The sequence below is a fragment of the Ictidomys tridecemlineatus genome, chromosome 3, assembly GCF_052094955.1.
Source record: "Ictidomys tridecemlineatus isolate mIctTri1 chromosome 3, mIctTri1.hap1, whole genome shotgun sequence".
Lineage (NCBI taxonomy): Eukaryota > Metazoa > Chordata > Mammalia > Rodentia > Sciuridae > Ictidomys > Ictidomys tridecemlineatus.
The window spans coordinates 213,007,534-213,024,751 of NC_135479.1; the positions used below are offsets into that span (position 1 = coordinate 213,007,534).

A 17,218-nucleotide genomic window follows, 5' to 3' on the forward strand; every position below is an offset into this window, starting at 1 on the left:
ACTGCCTCACCAGTGAGTCTGTTAGTCCCTGTCCCGATCTAGGGCCCCTTTGTGCCGGTGCACTTGTACCAGACGTGGAGACGGTCAAGAGGAGCCGTGGCCCACCAGCTCCCCTCTGGGTTCTGGCCCTGCTGTGTGGGGACGGCACTCACGGACTGGGACTGCTGTGCTTTCCATCCCTCGGCTGGAGGTAGTGCAGGCTCTCCCTCGTCCATGCCCCAAGCAGAGATGCAGGCTGCCGGTGGCCAGGGATGGACATGCATCACTGGTTTCCTCCCAGGAGGGTCTGAAAGTTCCCGGTGTGCGGAGCCCTGTGCACGTGGCACACACAAGGAAGCGTCTTCAGTGGCAAGCATCCAATCTGCCAAGGGACAGCTGCCAGAAGCCACCTAGAATACCCACGGTGCCCCCTCCCTCCTTCCCTAGAGGAAGGTAGACGTGGAGGCGCTTCAGAACTAACATGGAACACGTGACTTAATATTGATCAAGGACAGCAGGGCCACAGGAATGCCTTGGTCAGGGTCCCTTCTGCCTACGGATCTTTCTGTGCCCATTCTCCAAGCCAGGCTTCAGAAGAGGCCACACGGGCTCCGGGCGTCTCTTTCTGGAGGAAAATTAAGATGTCACCCCTGGTGGGGGTCAGAATGTCACTGTGGTGGCAGGCAGAGGGCTAGCGATGGAGAACACAGGTCACAGCACCTTTATTTACCATTATACAAATGATGTGACATGAAAGACACTCAGCATCTAGGACAGTCAATGCCCTTTGAAGCCCAATGACAAGGTCACGCATGCTGCCTTCAGCCGGGAGCCACGAGCCTCCGCCTGTGGGCTCTGACAGTGGAACCAGGCAAGGCACTGGAATCTGCCCCGCCAACCCGCCCAGCGGTTCTGAGCTGGACACAGGGTGGGGCACGCGCACAGCACTTTCCTGAGAGAACACGTCACACGCTACAGCTGCGCCAGAGGCCGGGCCCCTCCTGCAGGGCACAGGACGCATGGCAGGCCGCGGACCCTGTGCTCTGCCTGCAAGAGGCAGGCCAGCTCCACCAGCTCACCGGTCAAACACGTCCTCATGATTTAAGTTGTCACCACTGAGATGGGCAGCAGGGCTCGCTGGCCACACGGCCTCTTCCTTTAGAGACACCCCTGTGCACCGTGGTCTCGTAAAGAGTCCAGCGCTCTGGATAACAAGGGTGTGGGGCAGAGCAGCGGCCCTTGAGGACTCTTTGGGAAGGACCTTTTGTTCACTATCCAGTTTCTTGTGAGATTCACAGCAATTGCCTTAGGACAACACGCTTGCTCAGACGTGACCCTATCAAGATCATGTGTCCACAGAAGCCCGGGAGACAGTCCGGCTGTGTGAGTGCCCACCTGCCACCCGGGGAGAAGCTGCCTCTGTGTTTCAGCAACAGTGGCAGCGCCCGCGCCACATGACCTGAATCAGGTTCTTCAGAAACACCTGACACAACTCCGTAAAAAAAAAAAAATCAGAACAATTGAGAAGGCCTTTCTTTCCCAGGAAGCAGGATGAGGGACAGAGGCCCGTGCAGGTCAGTCACCAGCCTCGCCTGCACAGGCTTTTCGCCAGGCTGTTCTGCCCTGGAGACTCTGCAAACGCAGAGACTGGCACTAACGTTTAGGGAGAAAGCTCAGGAACCCTGGCTCTCCCGGCGAGTCCAGGGGCGGCTGGAGAATGGAGAACAAGCCACCCTCGCCCAAGAAGGAAACCACCTCACACGAAGCAGTTCCTTATATATATAAATAACAAAAAATAACTACCATAAATTAAGAATCCAAACTCTCTCCCACTGTGGAGTCTGCTGAGGCAAGACGGCACGCGTGGGCCCGGCAGGGGGCCAGGGCTCGGCATGCCCACCAGCTCCGGGCTCAGAGGGCACGTATTGCACAAAACCAGCTCCGGAGCCACCCTAGAAGCTTGCTGCTGGGAATGAACTGAAGCCCAGGAAAGCCCCATGCTGCCCCACATACCTGCGCCCAGAGCCAGGCTCTCCTGCCCATGTTAGCGGGATCCCCTCCCTGGTCACAGTAGGCCAGCTGGCCCTCACAGGCAGTGCTGAAGACAGCTCCTCTCCCACGCCTGCACGTCCACCACGGCTGGCTGCACACAGCGGGTCGGCCAGCCAGGCCCTTCACCCCTGGGTGGCACGCGGGCGTGACGGGTATCCTACAGAGCTGGCTGTAAGAGCATTCCACGCATCTGCTGCTAGACTAACCTCGCCTGCCTCCACTCCCAGCTGCAGGCAGCCGAGTCCTCGGTGTTTCTGGAACACACACGCTTCCCTGTCCAGAGCCTGATCGCTCAACGTTTTTTATAGGGAATGGGTCTTCGGACACACCCACCTTTGGAATTGAGGTTCACACAGAAAGAAGACATGGATTTCTTCCCTGTCCTTCTGTTCAGGGCTCTGACTGAGATTCAGCCACAGTAAATACTTTTGGATGGCAGAGAATCCTGAGACGACTCCAAAGGAGCCTCTGGAAGGGACCTCTCCACTGTGGGAGAGCGCCTCTGCACGGGCAGCAGTGCAGAATCGGACGTGGACAGTCCTACAGTGCAATCGACTTCATCATTTTAAAGTTAGAAAAACAATGTTGGCCACAACAAGGTCTTGAATACACGTTTGAAATAAAAAAGAAAATGAAAAACCGTATGAAAATGGATTGATGGACATTCCCAACATGTCTTTTGTGCCTGGGTGGGTGGCCTCACGTGACCCCTTGCCTGTGAGGGACTCAAAGGCAGAGTCCCATGTCACTGTGGCACATCTCACATGTGGCCTCAGTCCACAGCCGTGCGGCAAACTGGACTCAAGCCATATTCTGAAGAGAAGTTACTTCAACCTCTATCTGCTCACTTGCCAAAAAAAATCCAGGAGTGAGGAGAAAACCGTGTTCTCTGCTGTGTGCTGCCCCGGGACTACTGTGTGTTCAGTACAGTAATGAGCTCCAAAGAAAACAGAAAAGGAACGGATCGCGCTCCTCATGACCATCGCTCTGGGGACCTGCTTCTACCTCTACGCCCTTCTCCAGCCCTGCCCTCAGCGTGCCGAGGCCGGCTGCACGACCTTGGTAAGGCATATCTGGCACGGACCGAGTTTCAAACCCTGCCTGCCGGGTCGTTTCTGGAGCTAAGCCGACACTCCCACGGCTGCTGGGGTACCTGGAGACGGTCTGTAAAGCTACGTCCACCTCAGGCACCACGCACCGTATGCACCTTTGCTCTGTTTGGTATCCAGCACACACACCTCAAGACACCCCCAGTCCCTGGTCTGTCCGGTGGCGGCGGCAGCTCAGTAGCTGTACATCTGCTGCTGCTCGGCCTGGACCTGGGGCTGTGCCGCCTGCTGTGGGGGCGCCGGTGGCTGTGGCGGCTGCAGCACGTCTGTCTGGGGCACCGCCCGCCATGTGAGTGGGTGCTGCTCACTGAGCTGGCCCCCCAGGGGGGTGATGGAGTTGACCAGGGTGGTCAGATTGATGAAGTGGGCCACAGACTGGGGGCTGGAGGCCTCTGGCGGCGGGTGGACCTGGACATCGTGCTGGCGGTTGTGCAACATGGCGGAGCCACTGACGGTGTCAAAGGTCACGGTCAGGATGGAGTTGTCCAGCTGCAACTGGCGTTCCGGGGTGGTGAGGTGCCCCACAGCCACTGGCTGCAGATTGGTAAACTGAGTCCCAGCTGCAGTGGTGATGGGGGTCACGGTGATGTTGGTCAGGCCAACGGAACTTGATGGGGCAGTCACATTGGGGTCTCCCAGGGTCACCACCACCTGGAAGAGTGACACAGAGCAAGAGACGGTGAGGTTTGCTGCAGAGGAGGGTGGAGGAGGCTCCCGAGAGTGCACTTGGCTGCAGGGTCACAGTCACACTGGGGTTGTCACATGCTCCTGGCTAAGGATAAGAGGCAAACAGCCATTGGTGAAGAAGACACCAAGTTAATCTTGTCCTGGAAAAATCATTTCCATTGGAAAAGAGAAACAAGAAGCAAATAATAACCAGGCCACTAGGGGGCAGAACACTCCAGGGAGGGGCTGCCCAGGTGGGCAGGAGAGGAAGCCAGCATGAAAACCGAGGCCGAGCCTCCCACAGGCACTGCCTCCCGCCCTGCTGCCCGCAAGCCACAGAGAACCTGCCATGGTTGGGTCTGAAATGCTCCCCAGAGCCACCCCAGGCTCGGGACCAAGGAGCGCCTGGCTGGTGGCACTATTTGGGGTGGTAGGATCTTTAGGAGAGGCCTGGTTGGAGGGAGCGTGTCATTGCGGGGTCCGCCCCTTAGAAGGAGTTTTTGTCCCCACACCCCATCTCGGCTTCCCTGCAGCCATGAGGTGACAGCTTGCCCCTGAACTCCACACCATGATGTTCTTCTGGAACGTTCTTCCTCCTCACAGGCCAAAGTGATGGCCAAGTGACCATAGACTAAAACCTCAGACCACAGCCAAAATAACGCTTCCCTCCTTTAAGCGACTTTGCTGGGCACTTTGCCACAGTGGTGGGGAGCGGGCACGATATCCTCACCGCAGGGTAAGGAGGAGAACGCGACACCGCAGTCCCCACAGCCGGGCAAGGGTGGCTCTCCTTCCTAAGCAGCACAGAGGGCAGCCGAGTGCAGGGGTCCCCTCCAGAGTGGGAGGCAGGCAGAGGAGGGCCCCGAGAGACGCGGGCCTCAGGAGCAAACATGATGAGCCTCAGCCAGAGCTCTGTGGGAGGAGGGGCTCAGCTGCCCCGTCCTGTCCTCCCCCTGCAGAGGGCCCGCCTGGCCTGCAGTGCCTACAACTGCCCCTCCACAACCAGGGGACACACTGGCAGCCTGGGGTCTCCCCACACTGGGACCCCAGCCAGGGTGACGTCCTTTTCACACACTGGGATGTCAGGCTACTGCTGACAGTGACCAATGTGACGTGGAGGTCAGAGCCTGGCGTGCTACAGGGAACAAGGCCAGTGTGGACCGCAGGACTCAGGGCAGACCCAAGAGGAGTCCACCTGTGCGGGGTGCACGCTGCAGATGGGCTGGTGTCCTGCGCGTGCAGACGCTGTGCCCGGGGAAGCGGCCTCCATAGGAGTGCCTGGCACCCGATCTTACAGAGAGAAACCAGCAGACCTGCTGAATGCTCTGCACCGCGGAGCTGGTCTCGTCGCCCACGCTGCCCGTGAACTCGGCCTCCTTCTCCGAGTACTCGCTGAAGGCGGTGTCCTCGGGTGCCGGTGCCGGTGCCCCGTCCTCGGGCTTCTGCTTCCTCCGGTGGCTGCGCTTGGCAGTCTTCCCGGGCTTCCCCTCGGCCAGCTCTTCCTGCTCCAGGTTCAGCTCAGGCTGTGGGAAGAGCAGGATCAGCGACGACAGGCCAGGACAGCCCTGCACCGCCCTGGACACATGGCAGGCCAGCGGTGAGGCTCAGCCCACGGGGCAGGCTTCCAGCAGGACTCTCCCCAGGGCAGAAAGAGACCCCTGTAGGAAGGCTGCGGTCCGAAGGGCCTGCCCACGACCACTGTGTGGACGGCTCCCGGGGACCCATCCCACATGCCCCCTGCAGGGGTGGAGGGAGAGACGGGCCGTGGCCAGATCCTCCTGCCAGGTCAATCCTCCCCGGGCAGCAAGGGGCCTGGGGAGGTTCTCTGTGTGGTCCCACTGCCCCTCCCGTGCGACTCACGCCCCAAGGCAGACAGACCAGAGTCGTCTGCCGAGGCGTGGTCACAGTGGCTCCCCTCCCACCGGCTGCCCGCGGCTCAGGCCAAGTGACATGGCTGCCACACACTCCCTCACTGGAGCCAGTGGCCTGCGTCTGCACTGCACTCAGGACCTGTGGCACGCACTCGGGCGGCGATGCACTGCACCCTCAGTCCCTCGTGCCCTCGGGCCCTGGTGCGGCTCACCTGGACGATGCCGATGGAGGAGGCGTCAATGGTGGTGGTCTCAGGCAGGTGGTCCAGGTCGTCGATCCTCACTGCGAGGACCTGCAGGGGCATGGGACAGTGAGCAGGGAGGCCAGCCCCCACGACAGACACAGGGGTGGGGGCCCTGAAGCAGGGGCCCTCAGAGAAGTCCCTCTGTGGGGTGCTGGCCTGAGACTCAGCAGCCCATCCAGGAGGGTCCCCAGGCCCAGCCCTGACCAGGTTCCTGCAGGCTCTCACACAGCGGGGCTGCTGGCACAAGGTGCTCCCTCCTCTCGTGACTGCACAGCTGCGGCGGGCACCGCATCCTCCCTCTGCTGCCCCATGACGGGAGCTCTCAGTGAGACCCCAGAGCCCCTGGCGCCCCGCAGAGCAGCTGAGCAAGTGAGGTGCAGTGGGCCGGGGCCGGACGGCAGCTCCTCACTCAGAGCACCCTCACCCCCACCTGTCGCTCGGTGGCGGGCGGAGTGCAGCCCCTCCCCTCCCCTCCATCTGCCCTGCTGAGCCGTGTCCTCAGCATGTGACGCTGGCACTGGGACTTGCCCCCTGTGCCCATGGCTCTCCCACAGCTTGGGTGTGAGCAGCGGGTGAGCACCTCACCACCAGCCTGCCCCTGCGCACGTTCCTCAGGCTCATTCTGTGATGACTGCACTGATTAGGTCATAAGGAGGGGACACAGCACATAGGACGGAAGACAGAGACTGACGAGGTACGCGGCCAGATGGGACGGGCTGTGGGAACCAGTGTCTGGGGGGTTTGCAGCCCTGCAGGCCCCTGAGGGAAGTAACCCTGGAAAGGGAACAGAGGCTCTGGGTGGCTGCCGACCGAGGGCGGGCAGGGCGTCTCTGGCCTGTCCTCCACACAGGACCCTGTGGCCTTGAGCCTCAAGCAGGTGCTGGGGACACCTGCGCTCGCCCCTCCAGCTCAGGACTAGGGAGGCTATGCTGTGCTTCTGGGGCCACGTGATTCCCTCCCTCAGGGTCTCTCTCCTCTGCACGCGGCCCCCGGCTTCGTCGGGAGGCATCATCACCAGGAATGCGCACCCGTCTGCCGCTGGCCTCTGCACTCTCTGACCTACAGAGGCCCTCGGGTGGGTGCAGTCAATAGTTTATTGACTTCTTCTGCCACTTTGGGTGGGAAAGTCTCCCGTTCCAGGAGGTGATGACCATTCACCTGCATTTTCTTCTTTGAAGCGTACCTCGCTGCCGGGCTCCCCCAGACCTTCTCTAGGAGGGCTTTCGGGGGGCCAGGCCGCACTTCTCCAGTTTCTCCCTCTGGGCTGAGCCCCCACCCCGGTACTCTGACGGTTCCTGTTTTGCACACTATTCACTTCAATGGGAGGAGGCAGGGAGAGGGCGGGCAGGGCGTCCACCTGGTGTGACCCAGGGAGAGATGGTTTAGAACTGGTGTGAGTTACCCTGGGCCTCCTCTGTCCTGGCTGTTCGTCCGGCACCTCCTCCTGCGCAGGTGCACAACTCAAGGGTATGTGGTCAGGCCCTGCCCCAGGAACTCAGGTCTCCAGCAAGACAGACCCAGGTACCGCAGAGGGGTCCTGCAGAGGGGAGGCACACCCCAGGCCACAGAGGGCGGGGGATGGTCACCAGGCTCACCTCGGGGTGCTTGCGCCGCATGTGCCTGCTCATGGAGGCCCGGGTGGACACCTTGGTCCCGCACAGCTGACAGCTCTGTGCCTCCACCTTGTCATGGGTGAGCTGCACGTGCTTCTGCAGCATGTACTCGGTGACGTACTTCTTGTCACACACGGAGCACGTCCACTGCTTGCCCACTTCTCATGTGTACACAGGCAGGAGGAGAGAGAGGTGCAGGTCACCCGTGGGGCCTTCCCCTGACCCCACTCTGGAGAGCCTGTGCCTGCCAGCTCACTGCTCCTCTTGCAAGAGCTGCCCACCAGGTCAGCCTTGGGGAGCACAGGAGGCCTCTCCCCCACAGTGCTGCCCCACAAATACCGGGCGGCTCAAGGCCCCTGTCTGCCCCACCAATAAATCCTGGGCTCAAGTCGCAGGGGTCTCGCACTGAGCACTCTGGGGACACTGGCCTAAGAGCAGCCGTGCCAGCCTCACCAGCTGGTGCAGCCGAGGGCGTTCCTGCAGACCACCCACCTGTGTGGATGAGCTTGTGGGTCTCCATGGTGTTCCTCTCGCTGAAGGTCTTCCCACACAGCTCACACATGAAGTCTTTGATCCCTGTGGGAAGAGCACGCTGAGTCTCACAGGCAGGAAGCACTGAACATAAAGGAGGTCCTGCCCGTGTCACAGCCTAGCATCTGCCTCCGGGGGAAGGGAAATTGCCAGAAGGTGGTAAACAAAAAGTCCTCATTCTCAAACTCAACTTGCTCCCAGAAAACTGTGGCTTTAAAATCTATCCCTCTAGGGCGATATTTTATATTAAAAAATAAAAAGCAGAAAGGCCTGTCTGAAAACACAGAGGCAGAGCAGCACCAAGTATGAAGCAGTGGCAGTTGCTTTAGGGCTTAGTTTACTCACCCCACTGAGTCCAGGTAGCACACGAGACAGAGGAGAGAAAAGTAACAGAGGAACCCAGACCAAATGCAAGGAGGGTACAAATACACCGAGCCCAAGAGACCACAGGACTGCTGCGGCCAACCACAGTCATCTCTACTGTCCAACAGTGCACACAGAAACACCACTCACCACAATCAGGTGTGAAGGAGGCAGGACGATTCAGCACATGCCAATCAATACGTGTCATACGTCACATCAACGGAAGGAAGGGTGAAAAGCACATAAACATCTTAATAGACCAGAAAAGACATTTGATGGAATTCAACGTCCCTTCAAAACGGAAACCTTGAGCAAAGTTAAGTGTCAAAGGACCCTACCCCAGCACAATGAGGGCCACCTGCGACCAACCCACAGCCAACATCATACCAAATGTGGAAACCGAAAGCATTTCTCTAAGACCAGGAACAGGACCAGGGTGTCCTCTCTCAGTGCGCTCACCCAACACAGCACTGGACGTTTCAGCCAGGGAGGTCAGGCAAAACGAGACACAGAAGGCACACCAACAGGAAAGGAGGAAATCGAACAATCCGATGCAAGAAAACCTAAAGACCCACTGAAAGACCTCTAGAACCGAAGAGTGAGTTCAGCGAGGATGCAGCGTGTGAAATCAACACGAAAGATGTACAGCCAACAACAAACTTGGTCAGAAACCATGAAAGCCACCCCATTCACAGCAGCTATGAGAAGAAGGAGAAGGAGGAGGAAGAGGTGGAGGAGGAAGAGGAGGGGAGGAGGTGGGGGGAGAAGAAGAAAAAGAAAACCAACCAACCAACCAACCAACCAAAAACCCAGGAATACACTTAACCATGAAGTAGAAAAAACTCTACAAAGAACGTTAACAAACACCGATGTAAGAAATTAAAGAATACACACAAAAAACGGAGACATTCTATGTTCATGGACTGGAGGAATGAACACTGTCAAAATGTCCATCCTATCCAAAGTGTTCAATGCAACTCCATTGACACGTCAGACTTGAAGAGAGAATCTAGAACTAGAAGACAGAATCCAAACTTCATTTGGAAGTGTGAAAGACTACCAAAGCCATCCCGAGCAAAAGACCAAAGCTGGAGGCCTGGCCCTGAGCCACAGAGACAGCAGGTTCCAGCCAGAAACACGAGAGAAACACACCCACGGTCTACGCCAACTGACTCTGAACAGAGATGCCAAGAACCCGATTAGAGAGAGGACAGCCTCTTCAATCAAGGGTGCTGGGAAAGCTGGATAGGGAAGACTCAACCCAACTCTCACCCTGCACGAAAATCAAGTCAAACTCCATCCAAAGCCGAAATGTAAGACCTGAAGCTGAAACTCCTAGAAAACACAGCAGATGTTTCAAGACACTGGTACAGGAACCTGACGAAGGGTGGGCGTCCACATACACGAGGAACTCAACACTTGACCAAAAACTAGTTCATCCAATTAAAACACAGACGAGTGTGCTGACAGACACAGATGTATGCAAAAATGCTCAATGTCACGAGCCACAAGGACGCCAAGCCAGAACTAGAGCACGACAGAACCCCACGCCAGTGGGAAAGGCTGTCACCCGAGAACATGAGCAAATGCGGGAGGATGTGGAAAGGGGGCTCTCCTACACTGTGGGCGTGTCTCTGCCCTCTGCAGTCTCCAGGGTGCTCAGAGGGTGACACAGCCTGGGACCACGGGCCAAACCTATCAGAGACCCACCAGCCCTGGGTGCTCCTGCCTGTGGGCTCGGAGCCAGGGGGGGCCTGGCGCTCACAACAGGGGAGCCTCAGTGGCCACTGGGGGCAGAGGCGGGCAGCGGGCCTCACCCGTGTGCCGCTTGTAGTGCTTCAGCATGTTGACCTTCTGCGCGAACTTGCGGTGACACTCCTTGCACTCGTACTCCTTGATGCCCTTGTGCAGCTTCATGTGGTGGCGCAGCGCGTGTTTCGTCTTCATGCCTGGGGACACAGGAGGCCAGGCTGTGCCAGCTGGGCCCTCCAGAGCCCGCTCCAGCTGCCCACGCCCTGATGTGGCCTGCCTGTGCGGGGACCTTGGAGCTCTGGGCTCCACCAGCCACAGGACTGGCACCACCCCAGAGCCACTGGAGACTAACTGCGACACCAGCTGCTGCAGACGTCCATGACTTACCACCGTGACCCAACTGGACAAGTTGGAGAGGGAGGGAGGGGGTGACTAGGGCTTCCTGCCCATCTTGACAGAATGTTAGTCAAGATGCCAGGACACCGCGTGATTGAAACAAGCACCCTCATCTACCTTTAGTGCACGTCAACACAGCCCATCTGGGGGAGCTCATGGGGAGAGGGGCACCCCTGAACAAGGCGCGGGTGGGTCGGGGGAGCGAACAGCCTCAAACAGCCCAGGACCAGCTGGGTGTACAATGTTGTGCCTGAAACCCCAGCAGGAGCAGCAAGGGCCCGCGGGCAGGCACACGCCCCGGCTGGCTCACGCACCAGGGCAGACTGTCCAGTCCCGCGGGCCCTAAGCTTTAAAAGAAATCAGGTGGGGCTGGGATTGCGGCACAGCGCTCGCCTAGCACGGGCGGGACCCGGGTTCGATCCTCAGCACCACATAAAAATAAAAGGCACTGTGTTGTGTTCATCTACACCTAAAAAACCAATAAATATTAAAAAAGAAAAAAGAAATCAGGCAATATTTAACTGTTTTGATTTGAAAGATCGCTAGGGTGAATTTTTAGGTAAAGAACAAGCAAGCACAACATTTGCTTGTGTTTGCATTGAATGAAAAGAGGGCAAAATGACAATACCAAATCTGTCATTTTAAACCATCCTAAAAGTGGGGACCCAAACACTAACATGGCAGTCTACCCAAGCCACCTGGAATTCAGGAAGGAAATCAGGGAACGCAGCATTTACCATGTTTCAAATAGCAAAACTTACAAGTGCGGCTTTGACCACAGGCACTTCTTGCCTTGGGCTCCCCTGGCACACGGGGCCCCCCAGACTCCAAGCAGCACGTGGACTCCACCTGGTGTGGTCCTTCTGTCCCCAGGAGGTATCCCTTGCCATGATGGCCTACTGCTGACCCTTCCCATCTCCTGGCTGCCTGGAGCAGGACCCCTTCAGCCAGGTCTGACTAATTTTCTAAACATTTCAACCTTTGAGGGGTTAGAGAGGGAAGGGCAGGTGACAGCAGGTGAAGGGGCTGGAGAGCTTATGGCCAATCTGTACCATGCTGCTTTTTTCTTTTTTCTTGTTTTCCTGGGGAGGGGGCGGGTACTGGGACTTGAACCCATACATAGGTGCTTTACCACTGAGCTACATCCCCAGACCTTTTTTTTTTCTTTTGTGGTGCTGGGGATTGATCCCAGGGCCTTGGGCATGCGAGGCAAGCGCTCTACCAACTGAGCTAGATCCCAGCCACTTAGTATTTTTTTATTTTGACAGGGTCTTGCTAAGTATTGGAGTATCTTGCTAACTTGATGAGGCTGGCCCTGAATTTGCAGTTCTCCTGTCTCAGCACCCAAAGTTGCTGGGGCTATAGGTGCGCACCACTCTGTTGCTTTCTCAGTAAAGAGACCTGTGTGATTTTCTTTCCCACAGCCACCCTGGAGGACAGAGAATATCCTGCAGTTGTGACCTTGCCACAGCCACCCGGGAGGATGGAGGACAACCTCCCATTTTGACCTTACTCTGACCTTGTCCATGGCCACGCTGGAGGTCAATAAGAGGTGCTGGAGAGGAGGTGGGAGGACCACGTCTCGTTCCCCGGTTTCTCTACACTGAATTCTTTCTTACTCTACCAGTGTTTTTCATATGCACTATTAGGGCCCATATGGTGCACAGAATTACTGACATTTGAGTTTTCTTCTGTTCAATTTTTGTAAAAACCAAAAAAAGAAAACAGTAAAACCATTTATGGACTATGAAATGCTAGAAAGTGCCAATCATAAAGCAGGTAACCTTGGTCTGTCTGGCATCTGAATGGGCTGCCCAGCAGCAGAGCCTGGGGCATCACCAGAGTGGCCCAAGAATGACCTGACCCCGACACCCCCTCACCCCCCCCACCCCGTCTTGGGAGGACTCTGAATTTTTCTAGTAGAAACGGGTCACAACTGCAGCGTGCCCCAGTTCTCCTCCTGCCTCCCGACCTGCATGTCTCCTTAGTGGCTTCTTATCAGCGAGCTGCCTGTAGGTCCCGCCACAGCTCCTGGCTCACGAAGCAGCTGCTCCAGACCACTCACCACGCCTTCCCTTTCTTGTTAAGGGCACCACTGAAGCCCATGGGTCTCCTGGGGCACCGGTGGCACCCGTATCATTGTGACCTGCCAGTTCCTGCCCCACCTCCTTGGAGAAAGCAGTGAGACGCGAGGCCCCGACTGGAGCGAGGCGCACCTTTCCCACACTCGGCGCACAGGTACTCGCGGATGTTGTCGTGCACGCGCATGTGCTCCTTGAGCATGTCCTTCCTGGCGAACGACTTCCCGCACTGCTCGCAGGCGTGGCTTTTCACACCTGCAAGACCAGGCAGCATTTCAAAGGCTGGTGCTGGGACGGGCCACCTCTCCCCGAGGACATGGAGGGGGCTGGGGTGGGAGAAGCTGGGGGACAGCAGAACGTACTCGGGGGAGCCCTGGCCACCCCAGCACTGCCTGCTCAGGCCCCACTCCTGTGGGAACAGGCTACCTGTGTGGATGAGCTTGTGACGCTCCAAGTTCCCGATGCTGTTGAAGATCCGCCCACAGATCTCACAGGGGTGGATGTATCTGAAACCAAAGAGGAGCTTCAGGACGCGGCACAAGCTGAGTGGCCCATCAGGGAGAGGGCACGCTCCCACACCTTTATAGGCACAAGTGAGGCAGAAGGTGCCACGTGTGGACAAAGTGGCACATGCTTCAGCTCTATGATGGGCGAAACCGTGTGCCCATATCCCCGGGCAGTAGCCCCAGCCCCAGCCCTCAGACAGTGACTATTTTTGGAGATGGGGTCTTTGGAGATGTGAAGGTAAAATGAGGTCACTGGGATGGCCCTGATCCAATCTAACGGGTGTCCCCAGAGGAAACGATGGGGACACAGGCACACACAGGGGCTGACCCTGTGAGGAAATGGGGTTGGGGGACACCACTGGCCAGTCCAGGAGAGAGGCCAGGGGACAAGCCCATGACTCCTTGGCCTCCAGGGCAGAGCGGAGGCTGTCTGCTGCGTTGACCCCCAATCTGCACTGGGTCACAGGTGCCCTGGGAGACCAGGCTAGCCTGCAGGCAGCATGTCACTCACTCGCCACACAGCCCTGATTACGTGCCATGTGCCAGAGCCAGGGCTGGCACCAGGGAAACTGAATCACTGGGAGGAACGGGCTTCATGTCGTCTTTCAGCTGGGCTGAGAACTGGGCTACTTCCCTCCGAAAGTCCCACCGGGTAGGCGAGGGTGAGGCCTGGGTGGATGGGCACCCAGAGCCCTGGCGCAGCCCGGGCCTGTTGGCCGAGCACCCTGCCCTGCCTCGCTGCCCACACCCACTGCACTGCAGGGCTACGAGCTGGGAGCCTCACTTCTGCACGTTGGGGTCGGGCAGGTTCTCGCGGTGGATGACCATGTGGGCGTGGTAGGTGGCCTTGAGGGCGAAGCGCCGGTGGCAGGTGCTGCAGCCGTAGCCCTTCTCCTTGTGCACCTCCATGATGTGCTTCAGGTACTCCTTCCCGCGGCCGAAGGTGAGCTGCGGAGCAGGCCAAGCGCTGACACCCCAGGCTCTGGGCCTCTGCTGCGCCAGAGGTCACCAGGCCCCATAGGGACCATACTGTGCGGTGCCAAGGACACCCGGGGCTGGCAGGAGCTGCACATTCCTGGCAGGTGTGCCTGCTGGGTGGCTGTCACCCGCACAAGCTGACAAAAACTCAGGCGGGGTCCCCCGGAAGTGAGCTGCCTCCCTTTAAGACGCCTCCTCTGAGCACAGGGGAGACCTGGAAGGGCTTCAGGATTGAGTCCTCAGGGACAGGGACAGAGGGAGCCTTGCCTGGGCCAGCGTCTGTCCTACCCTGCTCAGCACTCCTGTGTAGGTGCAGGGCACCCGGTGCCGGGCTCTGCAGGGCTGTGAGCCCAGTCCCCCTCCCTGGGCCCAGGAGACCTGGCCTTCAGAGGCAGGCCCCTCCCACGCCCGCACAGGTGCCCTGGGGTCCCTGCAGCGTCACAGCTAGGAGTCACCTCCTGGCGTCTCAAGGGTGGCTGGCCCGAGTACCTGGCACCTCTTGCAGCTGTACTTGTGGGGCTCCGAGTCCGCGCTCTCGTCGGAGTTGTCATCGTTCTCCTCTGAGGAGATGCCGATCTTGCCGATGAACTCCTCCCGCTGGTGGTCGTCCATGAGCGCAATGTCCTGGGGAAGCCACATTCCTGCCTCACGCGTGCCCAGCTCTGCCCGGCACGTGCAAGGCTGATGAGCCAGGCCCGAGGCACTACCTTGCTGCGTCTGAGGACCCCGGGCCTGCCGGCCCCCTGGCCACCCACTCACGGCCTGGGGTGCCATGCTCTCCTGCCCCGCCTTCTCACCCCCTCTCCAAGGCCCAGAGAATGCCACCTCGTGCCCAGGGCAGAGCTGATGGAGGCTTCCCAAGTTGGCCCGGGCACTCCCCAGCCTATTGGGCCTTTGGTTCCAACTGCTATTTCCTCCTTTTTCTCTGGGGTCAGTACTTCTGTGGCCTGAATCACAAGGCCACCCTCCAAGGAGGGAGGGACAGAGCACCACCCACAAGCTACTCTCTCGTCAGGCCCACACCGAGGAGCCGCACTTCAAGCCGCAGCTGGACCGTGTCGCCAGCTAATGCAGGAAGTCAGCCTGAAAAGATTCACGGTGGCCGTGCTGACAATCGTTTTGGGGGACAGTGATGGTCTGAATGTCTGCGCCCCTCAAATTCATGTGCTGAAACCTCAGCCCCAAGGTTATGGTGCCGGGAATTGGGCCTCCGAGGTGGCAAGGCCACCAGGGTACGTCCCTTGTGACTGGGACTGGTCTCCTGCAATAGGCCCTGGAAAGCTCCCCCGACCAGGTGAGGACACAGTGGACAGCAGCCTCGGCCCTCGCCACCGACTCTGTTAGCACAACCGCAGCAAAGATGCTGGCCTGGGGCCTGGCACTCTGTGCGTCACTGGGAAGCTGGCGCATGCCTGACACCTTGAAGTGGACGTGGATGTGGTCCCTGAGCACGTCCACGCGGAAGAACTTGCGCCCGCAGATCTCACAGGTGTACTTCTTGTCGCCGTGGGTCAGCAGGTGCTTGTTCATGTTGCTGCGGCAGGAGAATACCTGGGGGCAGAGGGGCCGCACCGTGGGGAGGTGAGGGCTGAGCCCACGGCACACAGAGCAGACTGTCACCTCGGCCCACAAAACACAGGGCGACTTCTCCTAGACTCTAAGCCCCAACAACTCAAGTGTGAGAACCGCACGCCATCCCCGGCACTGGAGCAGGGTGACCCACTGTTTGGATCCCTGCTCACGTCACAGTCCAGAAAGGGCCCAGCCCCGTCCTCACTGTGGCTACAGCTGCTCGAGGGCTTCCACGGGCACTAAGTGTTTTGCTAGCGTGGTCCCAACCAAGAGGCCAGCGAGTCAGAAACAGTGCAGCTTTGGGAAGGTGGTTGTCAGAGAAGGAGCCAACCCTCGGTGAGTGTGCGGGGCTCCTGCACACTCGCCCCACATCCCTGCTGCCCTGGCATTCCCAGTGTGGCAATGTCCATCGCACACTCGTCCCCAGGGTCACCTCTGTGGAAGCCCCTATGCCCACCGACGGAGGGGTAGACAAGGCAGGCAGCTGGGTGTCTCCACCTGGACGGCGTTCCTGGTGGGTAGGTAACAGTGCAGGTGTCTGGAGGCACCTGCCTGCCCAGCTTGTGCTTGTCCCCTAGCTCTGCAACCTCCCACTCTGGACCAGACACCAAATCTTTGCTGTAGTTCAGGTTCATGGGGACCCCGAGGCCACACTGCACAGCTGTCCCATGAGCTTTGCCTTGCTCTGAGGTTTAAAAAAAAAAAAAATCAGAAAATCTCATATAAAAACATGGATTTCCATTTTTCCCTGAAAAGGTCAAAAGATCTAGCATTGGTGCCACATGCTGGCAGACAGGGATCACCAGTGTGAAGAGACCTGTGTCCCCGGGGCTGGGGCGCGTGGCATGTGACTGCCGCAGGAGCCAGCATCAGGTGCTTCACGTGAGCCGTGTGGCTGTGACAGGTCCAGGAACGCCCCCCCCTCTTGGTGACTCCCAAGACCACTGGGTGACAGCAGTGCCATGTGGGAACCTCTCTGGGCAGCTCCACTGTGGCACCTGCCTGGATGCTGCAAGGACACGAGTCCTCTGAGGAACAGTCGGCAACACCCAGGGAGTGGACATTGCGGCCAACACAAGCGGCAGCACCCTTCTCCAAACCAGGTTCTCATCTGCAAGAAATGGGCCGTGCCTCCACGGCAGCCTGCATGGCGGTGGCAGCCCGCAGGATGGGTTCTGAGCAGCAGACGCACGTCCCTAGACACCAGGTCACACCAGAGCAGCCACTCTGGGCACGGGGGGACTGCTCATATGGAGGCTGTCACTTGCTGTCTGGATGTCAGGTGTCCCCAAAGCTCCTGCTGATGCAGGAACGTGCAGAGGTGAAGCGGCTGCACTGTGAAGGCTGTGACCCGAAAAGTCCAGCCCAGCCTGGAACCGCTGGCAACTGCAGACCGGTGGGGCGTGGCTGGGGGGTCACTGGCAGCCCTGGAAGGGGGCCTCTTCCCCAGCCCCTCTGCTCCCAACCTGCCAAGACCCGAGCGGCTTTCCTCCATTGGGCCCTT

General features: G+C 58.7%; 1 protein-coding gene across 6 annotated transcripts in view; it reads right to left on the bottom strand.

The window, feature by feature from the left end:
* Positions 1-677: 677 nt before the first annotated feature.
* Prdm15 (PR/SET domain 15) overlaps positions 678-17,218 on the bottom strand; it is a 45,168-nt gene continuing 28,627 nt past the window's right edge. For all 6 annotated transcript variants that reach the window (XM_078044683.1, XM_078044682.1, XM_013357817.4 and 3 more), the window contains 11 exons: positions 15,562-15,693; positions 14,632-14,766; positions 13,949-14,112; positions 13,085-13,164; positions 12,794-12,913; positions 10,247-10,378; positions 8,028-8,111; positions 7,518-7,693; positions 5,890-5,970; positions 5,120-5,329; positions 678-3,791 (listed from right to left, as the gene is read on the bottom strand). In XM_078044683.1, coding sequence (XP_077900809.1) covers positions 3,315-3,791; positions 5,120-5,329; positions 5,890-5,970; positions 7,518-7,693; positions 8,028-8,111; positions 10,247-10,378; positions 12,794-12,913; positions 13,085-13,164; positions 13,949-14,112; positions 14,632-14,766; positions 15,562-15,693 — 1,791 coding nt within the window. In that variant the 3' untranslated portion in view covers positions 678-3,314. The remainder of the gene's footprint in view (positions 3,792-5,119; positions 5,330-5,889; positions 5,971-7,517; positions 7,694-8,027; positions 8,112-10,246; positions 10,379-12,793; positions 12,914-13,084; positions 13,165-13,948; positions 14,113-14,631; positions 14,767-15,561; positions 15,694-17,218) is intronic.